The sequence below is a fragment of the Musa acuminata genome, chromosome BXJ1-1 (genome assembly GCF_036884655.1).
Source record: "Musa acuminata AAA Group cultivar baxijiao chromosome BXJ1-1, Cavendish_Baxijiao_AAA, whole genome shotgun sequence".
In the NCBI taxonomy this organism is placed as follows: Eukaryota; Viridiplantae; Streptophyta; class Magnoliopsida; order Zingiberales; family Musaceae; genus Musa; species Musa acuminata.
The window spans coordinates 9,154,797-9,166,509 of record NC_088327.1 but is presented as its reverse complement, the minus strand read 5'-3'; the positions used below and the strand labels follow the sequence as shown (position 1 = coordinate 9,166,509).

The window sequence follows — 11,713 nt, the reverse complement described above, 5'->3', positions numbered from 1 at the left end:
TCTCTTAGGTTACGTTGATGGCTCTCTCCAGTGTCCACCTGAAATGATCAACATCCCAGGCGAACCCAATCCAGTGCCAAATCCAGCCCACCAACTATGGTTACGTCAAGATCGCCTCATCCTCCAAGCTATTCAAGCTTCCGTTGCTGGATCCATTGCTCCATTGCCCCGCTGATATCCTCATGTACGACTACTGCAGAAGCATGGTGCAAATTACAAACAACTTTGGCAAATCGCTCGCGTACTCGCATGCTCGGACTTCTCTCCAATCTGATGAAAATGAAACAAGAGGGAAGTACTATTGTTGATTATCTACAAAATATCAAAGTTATCATCGATGATTTAGCTTTGATAGGTCATTCTCTCAGCGATGAAGAAGTCCTAATCCATACCCTCAATGGCTTAGGAGGCGAGTACAAAGAACTGACAGCAGCACTTCGGGCACGTGACTCACCAATATCATTCGAAGAACTTTATGATAAGTTGATCGATTATGAGACGTACTTGAAGCGTGATGATAAGTTGCCCGGACCACCTATTACAGCTCAGGTCAATCAAAAATCCAAGAGGAAGAGCAACCAGTACAATAAGCACGTCAACAACGATTTGGCTAAGCTGCCTCCTAGCCTTATGGGGCCCAGACCAAACCCTCCTTACCCATATCAAGGTGGTAACTTTCATAATACTCAGCCGTCGCGTCCTGACTTCACAGGCCGCCAACTAGTTGTTTGCCAACTATGTGATAAAGTTGGACACTCCGCGAAAGTCTGTCGGTCTCGTCCCAGACTCCCTACTCCATCACAGTGGCCTCAGGCGAATTTCATGGCTATTCCAACTCCTACTCAACCTAATTGGATTGTGGATTCGGGCGCCTCTCATCACATCACCTCTGATCTTCAAAACTTGTCCATCCACAACAACTATGATGGAAATGAAGATATCATCATCGGTGACGGTAAAAGAATTCCTATTACTCATTCTGGTTCCTCAACGCTTAGTTCACTTACCACAACCTTTACACTCGATGATGTTTTGTGTGCACCTAATATTAAAAGAAACCTCATTTCCGTTTCTCAATTCTGTAAACAAAATAATACATCAATTGAATTCTTTCCTAACTTTTTTCTTGTCAAGGATTTGAGCACGGGGGCATCCTTGGTCCAAGGCCAGAACAAAGACAACATTTATGAGTGGCCATCCACTTCACAAATTACCCTTCCTACTGCTCACTCCTCAATCGCAGCTCCGGTTGATGTATGGCATCGTCGTCTTGGTCATCCCTCCCCTTTTATTCAGCAAAAATTACTTTCTCGTTATTCTCTTCCTACCTTGAAAAATCAATAGCACTATTAATCATTGTGATGCTTGTCTTTGCAATAAAAGTCATAAACTGCCTTTTGGGACAACCTCCATTTCTTGCTCTAAACCATTTGAAATCATTTATACCGACGTGTGGGGCCCTCCCCCAATTCCTTCTTTTGATAAGTTTCGTTTTTATGTCATTTTTGTAGATTATTTTACTAAGTACACATGGTTATATCCTCTCCATCATAAGTCTGATGTTTCTACTGTATTTACCAACTTTCGAAAGTTGGTCGAGAATTTTTTTCAATCTTCCATTAAAACAGTTTACTCTGATGGTGGAGGCGAATATCAAGCCCTCACATCCTGTCTCTCTGCTTGTGGTATACAACACCTCAAGTCACCCCCACATACTCCCCAATTGGTTGGTTCTGCCGAACGCAAACATCGGCATATCGTTGAAACTGGTCTCTCCCTTCTACATCAAGCATCCATGCCACCATCTTTTTGGTTAGTAGCTTTTCAAACTGCAGTTTATCTCATTAATCGTATGCTCACTCCAGTCTTACAATACCAGTCACCATTTGAAAAATTATTCCACAAACTTTCAAACCTTCATAAACTCAGAGTTTTTGGTTGTTTATGTTATCCATGGCTCCGTCCCTATGCGTCACATAAGCTAACACCACGATCTAAGCCTTGCACTTTTATAGGCTACTCTCTTGAACATAATGCTTTTCGATGCTATGAACCCCAAACTAAAAAGGTCTTTATATCACGTCATGTTATCTTTGAGGAGTCTGTCTTTCCTTTTCAAAATAATCCTACCATGCAAACTACTCCGATAAACATACATCACTGGAATATCCCTCCGATCTCATCACACGAACCTCCAATGACACCGTCCAGTCCTTACTCTCAAGATTCACATACTACTATTACTCCAGTTCAACAACTTCTCACTCCCTCTATTCCTCTACTCCCTTCCTCACAAGTTTCCCCTATTAATGAAGTCATACCCTCGGCAACATTGCCACTGGCTTTACCTTCTCCTAGATCTAGTGACATTGTTGTGCCGACGGTTGACCCGGTCCATGACAGTGACTCGCCCTCGGCTATACCACCAACACAATCTACCACTTCCACCCCCCCTAGACATCCAATGACAACACGCTCCAAAAGTGGTATTTTCAAACCACGTCAAGTCCTTGACTTACATGCTATAACAAATTCCTCCACTGAGGCCAGTGAACCCACTACAATCACTCAAGCTCAAAAATCTTCTCACTGGCGTAAAGCCATGTGTGACGAATATGATGCTCTCCTCCATAACTCTACATGGACCTTAGTACCCTTTCATCACACACAAAATATCATCGGGTGTAAATGGGTCTTTCGAATTAAGCGGAACCCAGACGGATCCGTTGCCAGATACAAAGCACGTCTAGTCGCCAAAGGGTTTCATCAACGACCTGGTGTCGACTTCACAAAGACATTTAGTCCCGTTGTTAAACCCACAACAATCCGTCTTATCCTGAGTTTGGCTATCTCAAAGGGCTGGCACATACGACAATTGGATGTTAACAATGCCTTTTTACAGGGGTCACTTACTGAAGATGTCTTTATGCAACAACCTCCTGGTTTCGTTCATCCTCAATATCCGAGGCATGTCTGCAAACTTCAAAAAGCTATTTATGGACTTCGTCAAGCTCCAAGGGCTTGGTATAACGAACTTGGCTCATTTTTGACCTCAATTGGCTTCATCAATTCAAAGTCTGATACCTCGTTATTCATTTGCCAGCACAATGGAAGCATAATATATCTTTTAGTATATGTGGATGATATTATTGTCACAGGAAATGATCCTTTGAAGACTCAGGCATTTCTAAAGCACTTGGCCGATCGATTCTCCCTCAAAGATCTAGGAACTTTAAGCTACTTTCTGGGAGTGGAAGCAACATTTACATCTTCAGGTCTCTTCCTTTCACAAAGAAAGTATATTCAAGATTTATTATCAAAGGTAAACATGCAGGATGCGAAAGAGGTTACAACTCCTCTCTCTACCAGTGAATCACTTAAATTATGTGATGAAAGTCCTGCTACAGATTCGACTCAGTATCGACAAGTCCTTGGCTCCTTACAGTACTTGGCTCTCACCCGTCCAGATATTTCATTTGCCGTCAATAAGTTATCGCAATTCATGCATCGACCATCTACTATACATTGGTCTGCGGTCAAACGAATTTTGCGGTATCTTAAAGGGACTCTTAATCATGGCATTTTTCTTCGCAAAAATACTTCACTCCATCTCCATGCCTTTGCTGATGCTGATTGGGCAGGGAACTTTGATGATAGAACATCTATGTCCGGATACATTGTCTTCCTTGGAGCTACTCCAATCAGTTGGAGTTCTAAAAAACAAAAGACGGTTGCACGATCTACAACTGAAGCTGAATACCGTGCCGTCGCCACCGCCGTTGCTGAACTCAATTGGGTCACAAATTTGCTCAAGGAACTCAACGTCAACTCCACGGTTATTCCTACAATATATTGTGATAATATTGGAGCTACTTATTTATGTGCCAATCCAGTGTTCCATTCCCGCATGAAACACATAGCCATCGACTTCCATTTTGTGCGAGATCAAGTTGCCAGACATCAACTCCGAGTTTCTCATGTACATACAGGCTCAATCTTGCGGGGGCATGATAAGCAGATAAGATTTCCTCAAGGCAGTTGAGGAAATCTCTCAGTAGTTGAGAAAAATCCTCCATGCTGAATGTGTATAAATGGCTGTCAAGAACTTACTATCAAAATGTATTAGGCAATTATATCTTATACATTTCATAATTTCTTCTACGATTTCTATCTTTCTATCTTCTTCACTTAATTTCTATCAAAACCTTCCTCTATCTAATCATTTATTTGCATAAGCATACAATTGGTGAACTCCCCGAGTCGATAGTGCCGTCACATATTCGTCAGTTATTTTGCCCAAAATGACCCCAGAAAACCAACTCCCGGTCGCTAAACCTGAACCGGAAAAACGCGGCCGGTCCATCCTGAAAATGTTGGGCCCCTCCTCAGTACTCGACTTCGTCGATGTACGGCTTGATGAGATGTATCCTGGACCGGCTAAGTCTCGGGCAACCGGTTAGGTTCAGCCGATTCAGGCAAAGACCGCCGTACTCGTCCAGCGCTTGGAGGGTCCGGTCCGTGATGTCGGCGCAGCCGGCGAGCGAGAGTGACTCGAGGTCGGAGGGGTCCGCCTCCACCAGCTTCTCCACGGCCTCGTCGCCGATGTTGCAACCGCCCAGGTCCAGCTCCACCAGCCTGCCGCACCGCCTCGTGATCACCGACGCCCCGCGGTCCGTCACGCGCCCGCACCCCTTCAGCGCCAGCGACCTCAGCCTCCCCTTGCACTCCCTCGTCACCGCCCATACGCTCCGGTCGCCCAGCCGGGTGCACCCGCTCAGGTCCACCCTCGTGATCTCGTTCCACCCCTTGAGCTGCTTCAGGAAGGAGGTTATGCCTCGGTCGGTGATCGAGCCCATGCGCACGAAGCTGACGTCTGTGACGCTCTTGCAAGCCTGCCCGACCCAGACGACGAAGCCGTCTCCGAGCCCCTCGCACTCTTCCAGCTTCACGGTCTGCAGCGCCGGGCATCGTTGATGAAGAAGAAAACAGGGCTCGCCCTCTTGCTGCTCTGTTCCATGGCCATAGAAGCCGCAATTGACTAGATTTAGCTCCTTCAAGGTATGGCTGCAGTTCTCCAGAGCAAACACCAGGCCTCTGTAGCTGAAAACTCCCCTGAAGTTTTCCAGGTGCAGATTCTCCAGTTTGACCGCTAGTTTCGTGAGCGCCAGCAGACTTAAATCTGTGAGCGACGGGCAGCTCTTCAACGAAACCTTCGTGAGGCCGGCGAAGCTGATGGATGGTGATGCCCTCACGAAGCATCCGTCCGTCAACCCCGCGCAAGCGTCGAGAGAGAGGGCCCTGAGACCGCTCGCCTCTGCGATCCAACTGTAGCCTATCACCGATGAACCCCACACTTTCTCCAGAGACAACAGCTTGATTTCCTTGCGGTGGCATGCGATTGCTTGGACAACCTTGTCGCCTAACTTCATCGACGAGATCTTGAGGGTCTCTAGCTTGGTTTGCAGGACGACGATGGAGAGGATCCCGTGGTCGGTGATGCGAGGACACTGGGCGACGGCGAACGAGTTGAGCAGAGTGGAATGCCTGGAGAAAGCCACCAGCGAGCGGTCGGTGACGCTCGGACATGCGGTGAGCCTCAACGATGCTAGGTTCGGGCATCCGGACGCGATAAGCATCAGGCCACGGTCGGTCACCGAGAATGCATTGGTCAGCTCCAGGTTCTTCAGCGCGCTGCAGTTCTGTGCGATCGCCGCGAGGCCTCGGTCGCTTACTTTGATGCAGTTGTGTAAAGCGAGAGATCGTAGGTCAGTGCAAGCCTGTGCGATGACGAAGAGGCCGACGTCCGAGATGTGACGATGATTCCCCGCATGTTGCAGAGGAGGAAGAGGACAAGATGGAAGCGTCTCCATCACGGATAGATGGGTCAAAACCTCACATGCGTCGATCCCAATGGCCATGGCTGCCAGCCTCCAGTCATTTGCCTCACTCCCCTTGATGCATCTGGACATCTCTTGCCTCGCTTCCGGTAGAAGCACGGCGTTGGCTCCGAACTCAGACCTTCGCATCGAGGCCTGCAGCGCCAACCATTTCCTCGACACCGCAGCGCAGCGACAGCGATCTCTCGGAGCCGGAAGCAAACTAAAGATAAGCAAGAGGCATTCGTCCGGCAGATCGTCGATAAGATCCTGGCACAGGGCTCGATCATCTCTGCTCTCCTTCGCAGGCGACCCTATCTTCCTTCGCTTTCCCGGTCGTCGATGCGAATCACCCATGTCACCGCAACTCCCTTCAACTGTAAGACAATAAATACGTAGGTCTCTTGCTGTTCAGCCAAAACAAGCGACGACCTCATCGTTGACCACCATACAGAGTTCGACAGGACGAGGAAAACCTTACCTTGAGATTCAAGTAGGATGCACATGGCTCAGAAGCAACTCTTAGGATCGAGGGAGGAAGAGGAGAGGACGAGGTGCTCGGGCAGGCGCACGTCTCTGGAGGAGGATGCGGGTAGAGAACCGTAGAAGGAACAGGGGACGGAACATTGAGGCAATGGGCGTTAGGAAAGCCAATGGCCGACGCATACCACATTCCATTCACCTGACCGGAAGTGCCACAAATCAGTCCAAATCTGTCATTCTTCTATTATGGTTCAACGAATCTGTGTGCCCTACTAGTCGTAGACGCCGAACCCACGCGACAGCCCTCCATCAACCATCTCGTTCCCCCATTCTGAAACGTGTCTCACCCAAATTGGCTGTATTCTTCCTCCAGAATGGCCTTTTGGTCGAGAACAGACCTCACCACCGCGCCAAATGACCACAAAAATTAGCTCAGCTGATTCCTATCTCGATTAAGATCCACGGGATCTCCCTTCCCTTCTCCGGTAATGCCCTTTATCTTATTCATGCATGCACTTTGAGAGACATCGTTGGCTAGAGTTGGCAAGACTTACACTTTTAAATCTTGTCATTTGTGATTCCCGTTCATTGAATCCTACTGAAGTGCACGTCTGCGTGTGCAAAATCTATCCTGGATTTTGAACGTGAACTAGTAAGAGTTCATGTTAGTGTTCATGCTACTTTGCTGTCACCAAGCAGGAGGGGGTTGTATGCTTGCCTTCTTCTGGCAAACAAAGGCTAAGAGAAAGAACAGGAAGCATTCCTGCCATGACTAGGGGTTTTGGTGCAAGCAAAAGTAGGATGAACAATGACATGGGCTCTTCCAAGTTGACACTAAAAATCGAGGTTAGATTACGCAGACGAAGACCTTTTCTTATCGTCCGGATTCAATGAACAACAGCAACAAATGGCAAGTCTTAAAGGTTTAACAGCCCATAGAAAGTAGTGAGTTCGCCAGCTCGATCCAACTATGTCTTTCAAAGGTGCATAAGGGGAAGAACCGGAGGGAAAGGAGATCCATGGTGGAAGACACCTACCCCCTTTGGTTAGCTGGATCTTGATCCGGTCGAGGAAGAAACTGGAGCAGCCATATATGAATTCAGTGATAGACATGTTCTAAAAAGGACATGGGAAAGCTTGGAAGATAACTTGGACATGTGCAGTGCATTCGTCAGGGCATGAGGTCAAACAATCTTGCATCTGTGTTCTAACCACACAAACAAAGTTGTAGCAGCTACGGGTTGATGAGAAGCTGGAAACCGAGGCTAAGCACTCAAGCTTGGAGCCGCCTCACGTCACAGTAAAGCTGAAGACCGAGAACACTTGGTTTTTTCTTTACCTAACTAAAGAATACTTATCTTTTTCTCTGATAGGAATGCCAACATATTGGATTGATAATTAAAACATTTTAGATATTTAAGTTTTTTTTTTCAAAACTAGAATTATTAATAATTTGTCACGATTAATATGATTTTTAATTATTACAAGTGAGAGGAATATATATATATATATATTCATATCTCTTATTTTACTCTTGTAAAAGATTACAAAGAAGATGTGTTCTACAAATAATTGTCATTATTTTGCTAATTATGGGTGAAATTTGTTTATAAAACAACATGAAAACATTCGTAAAAAGATTGTTTTATATAATGTTAGTCTCATAAACATCATCAATTATACGGTATTTGGTAATTTAATAGTATAATATTTCCTTTACATTAATTGACTTCACATGTCAAATCTTAATTATAAAAAAAATAACTATATTAATATATTTTATTTAAATTAAATGGACGGCTGAGACGAGTTAGAAGAGACTGTTGTAAGCTTCCAACACAGCATGATACGGGAAGGCTACGGAGATCTGGTACGTACACGTACCTACCGATGCCTCTACAAAACAGGAACTTTGGGGAGCCGTATGCGTCGCTGCACATGGAGACACTTCGATTGCTTTGGTGGTTTCTAGTAATGAGTGTGATGAGACCCGCGACGTGATGTGATGTGATATGGTGTGATTCCCGTCTACCGTTTGCAATCCTCTCTTCGATTTGGCACGACCTCATTTGAAGGCTTCGGCTGTGATAGAAATTTATATATATACAAAATATATATTATATATATATATATAGAGAGAGAGAGAGAGAGAGACAGAAGAGATGGTATGCTTCACCCCTTTCTCACACGTGATGCAAAGTCCTCCTGGACCGCTGTCATCCCCTTGGCATGTGCGGGACGACACGTCATCAATCCGATAACTGCATCGTTCGAGACCAAGCATTTAAATCATTCGGATCCTAATAGGATCCGACCCGTTATAAGTACCCCTCTAAAAGATACGGGGGCAAAGACGATACTTCGAAGGTTGAAAAAGGATAGATGCGTAAAAACGATATAAGGCGAGACTGCGTTCGTCTCGTTTCATATGAGCTATTAATACGACCCACCGCCCTTTCTCTTCTTCTCTGTGGTTGTGGTTTGCGTTATCCTTCTTCGAAATGGCGAGCATACGGCTGAGTGCGCGACTCCTCGTCTCTTAATCTTCCCTTGTTCGGATCGATCCGGTTTGGATTTGGGTTCGGCTTTGCTCCTCGCTCTCTGTTGCTCTTTCTCTCTCTCTCTCTGGATATACGTGGGTGGGGATGCACCTGCACTTGCCGCATAAGATCATGGCGGGGCACGGGAGGCGGAGGGGGGAGGAGGAGGAGGGGATCCGGAAGGGGTGGATGGGGATTAGGGTGGGCGGGGAGGGAGAGCAGCCGCAGCGGTTCGTGGTGCCGGTGGAGTACCTGAGCCACCCGCTCTTCGTGGGGCTACTCAAGGAGGCCGAGGAGGAGTACGGCTTCGACCACCAGGGGGCGATCACCATCCCCTGCCACGTCAAATACTTCCGCCGCGTCCAGAGCATCATCGACCGCGACTGCAACCAGGTTGCCGCCACCGTCAATTACCACCACCACTTTCACCTTTGCTTCAGGGCTTGAACGAGTCCCTGACTCCGGGTGGGTGTTTGTGCCGGGTTTGGAAAGTGTTAATTCCAAGAGAATCCTTCCCTCTCTCTCTCTCTCTCTCTCTCTCTCTAGCCATTAAGACTGGTTTAACGATGACATGATTTGGTGATCAAGTCGAAGAATATTTCTTGCTCATTTTAATTTCGCATGAGCCAATTTCATTCAGCATGGTCATAGTTGAATGTTTCACGTTGCTCCCCCACTGCAAAAGATCAATGTTCACAGTTGCAATGGAACTCGTGTGGCACATTGCAACCTATTTTATGACCACAGAAGGCATCAAAGATCCAAATGCTCCTTTCAGTCCGGGAGACCACATCGCTCACACATCTGCCGATGCGCCTAATCCTGGCCATGGCTACAAGACAAAAGGCTGAAGCTGATATGTTCTTGATGCCTCAGTACGACTGACTCGGTTCATTTCCGAGTCCTTAAACCACATTTTACTTGAATTAATGGTTAGTAAAATTTCTTCCTTTTCTGTCATGAAATTATATTCTGATTACGACAATTTGAGTTGGAAATAGATCATGCTATATTTCTGGGCGTTTTTGGACATTTCGAATGCCATTAGATGATGGTTTGGCACATTGAACTCGTTCGATGACAGCAACACCTCACCGGTGTGCCCACCATGTTCCGCGAATACCGAGCGAGCCAATCCGGTCCATTTCATTGACGTGATTTGTGGTGGTTCTCGATCGTGCCAAAAGGGCGGGCCTAATCGAAATGTGGTTCGCTACCACCTCGATCGATCGGTTCATTCCAGCATACGTTTGGCAACGATTTCGTGGAGCGAGCGGCCTACGACAGTTATGAGCGAGGGGGGATGACTAACAAACAGGGAAGGGAACACAAGATATTGATCGGAGGAATTCGCAGAAGCAGAAGCGGAGTGTGATGTTGTTGGCATCAGTAACAAGGAGCGTTATGCAAATGGGTGTTCGACTTGAAGCTTACTCCCTCCGTTTCAGGAGGGACACCACATCCCTCTCAGAACCGACAACAGCACCGAGGAGGTCGACCAGAAATGTCAGATAGCGCTGAGACCAAATACATCGCGTTCTCTCTGACAAGGAACGATTGCGACGCTGCGCTAACCTCGCCTCGCTGCTCGGCAAGGGTGACGGGGAGAGGGCGCCGATCGTCGACGCTTTGGCTTTGGTCAGCTGTGGTTGGTGCTGTGTTGGCCGTCGAGTTGGATTGACGCCTCGACTTGCATGATAGGTGTTTGTGCTTTTGTCTGTTAGGATTGAATTGAATAGAAACACTCGATAAATCTTTTCTTCGTGATAGGTCGAATCAATTTTGCCAAGTAGAATCACCCAACCATGGTTGCGACAGAATGGTGTAGGAGATCGATAGCAATCATCTACGATATTCCAGAGGAAAAAAGAAGCGCTCGATTGTTACCACAATCGAAACATCCACCGACGTCATTAGGATCGACATACTACTACTTCGATCGATCGACGATATCAATTACAGATCAATCAAGATTGTTGGAAAGAATAACTTCCACAGGTGTCTCGACAACAGAACATGAACAAGGCAGGATCAATCAAGCTTAAATATGGAGACGAGACACTGGAATAGAGAGGTTGAGGTGCTAGGATTGGGAACCTTTGGATCGGGAGGCGAGCATCTGGTTGTAGGCCTCCAGCTCCTCGTAATAGATATCCCAGACGCATCGGACGCATCCGCTCCCGCAGCAATCGCCGGGCAGCGGCTTCTCGGGAGGCGAGGGTTCCGCCTCTGGCTTAGGTTTCTCTTCCATCTTCTCCGCCTTATCGCCATCGTTGTCAACCCTAGCAGATTCCATGGTGGAACAAAAACGAGGAGGAAAAGGAGAAACGATCGGAAACCGCGGAGGACGATGTTGGCGAAGTGGGAAGCGAAGACGAGGAGGAGAGGGGCGGAAGAGGACGAGCCGGGGGACGATTTGGGCACAGACGGCGGCGCGCATCCGATGCGGCCCGGAAGTCCGCACGCCTTTCCCTCTTCGAGGTCGGCAATCGGCCTTCCTTTCCTGCTGGGTGAACCGGGTACAGGGCCCACGCCAGGTGAGTCTGTGCTTTGAGCATCGCGAATCATGATGATCATTCCATCTTGAATGCGTCACCACCGTTGATGCACGTGGTTTCCATTATTTACCGCAACGGCTCGACTGGTTCGATCGGGTTGTCGGATTTGAGTTCAACTAGAATGGAGAAATCTAAACCCGACTCTGATTCGGGTAGGGTTCCACTAATTTGTAGCCCAACCCATATTAAACCCAAATCTTGCCTGATCCGATCTGCAATTTGCCACCATCGTCTCTCGCATTATTATATCAAATAA

General features: G+C 47.1%; 1 protein-coding gene across 1 annotated transcript; it reads right to left on the bottom strand.

Moving 5' to 3' along the window:
• Positions 1–4,150: 4,150 nt before the first annotated feature.
• On the bottom strand, positions 4,151–6,526 carry LOC135662677 (EIN3-binding F-box protein 1-like). Its single transcript, XM_065176697.1, has 2 exons — positions 6,358–6,526; positions 4,151–6,253 (listed from the first exon to the last, which is right to left on the bottom strand). Exons 1-2 carry the CDS (start codon positions 6,380–6,382, stop codon positions 4,386–4,388), a joined length of 1,893 nt encoding a protein of 630 aa, XP_065032769.1. The 5' UTR covers positions 6,383–6,526; the 3' UTR covers positions 4,151–4,385.
• Between the last annotated feature and the right edge of the window lie 5,187 nt (positions 6,527–11,713).

Bases quoted from the DNA above. Each gene is read 5' to 3' on its own strand.
- LOC135662677 (XM_065176697.1), bottom strand. From the start codon at position 6,382: ATGTGCATCCTACTTGAATCTCAAG. The intron at 6,254-6,357 runs GTAAGGTTTTCC...ATTGTCTTACAG, and splicing joins CATCCTACTTGAATCTCAAG to TTGAAGGGAGTTGCGGTGAC.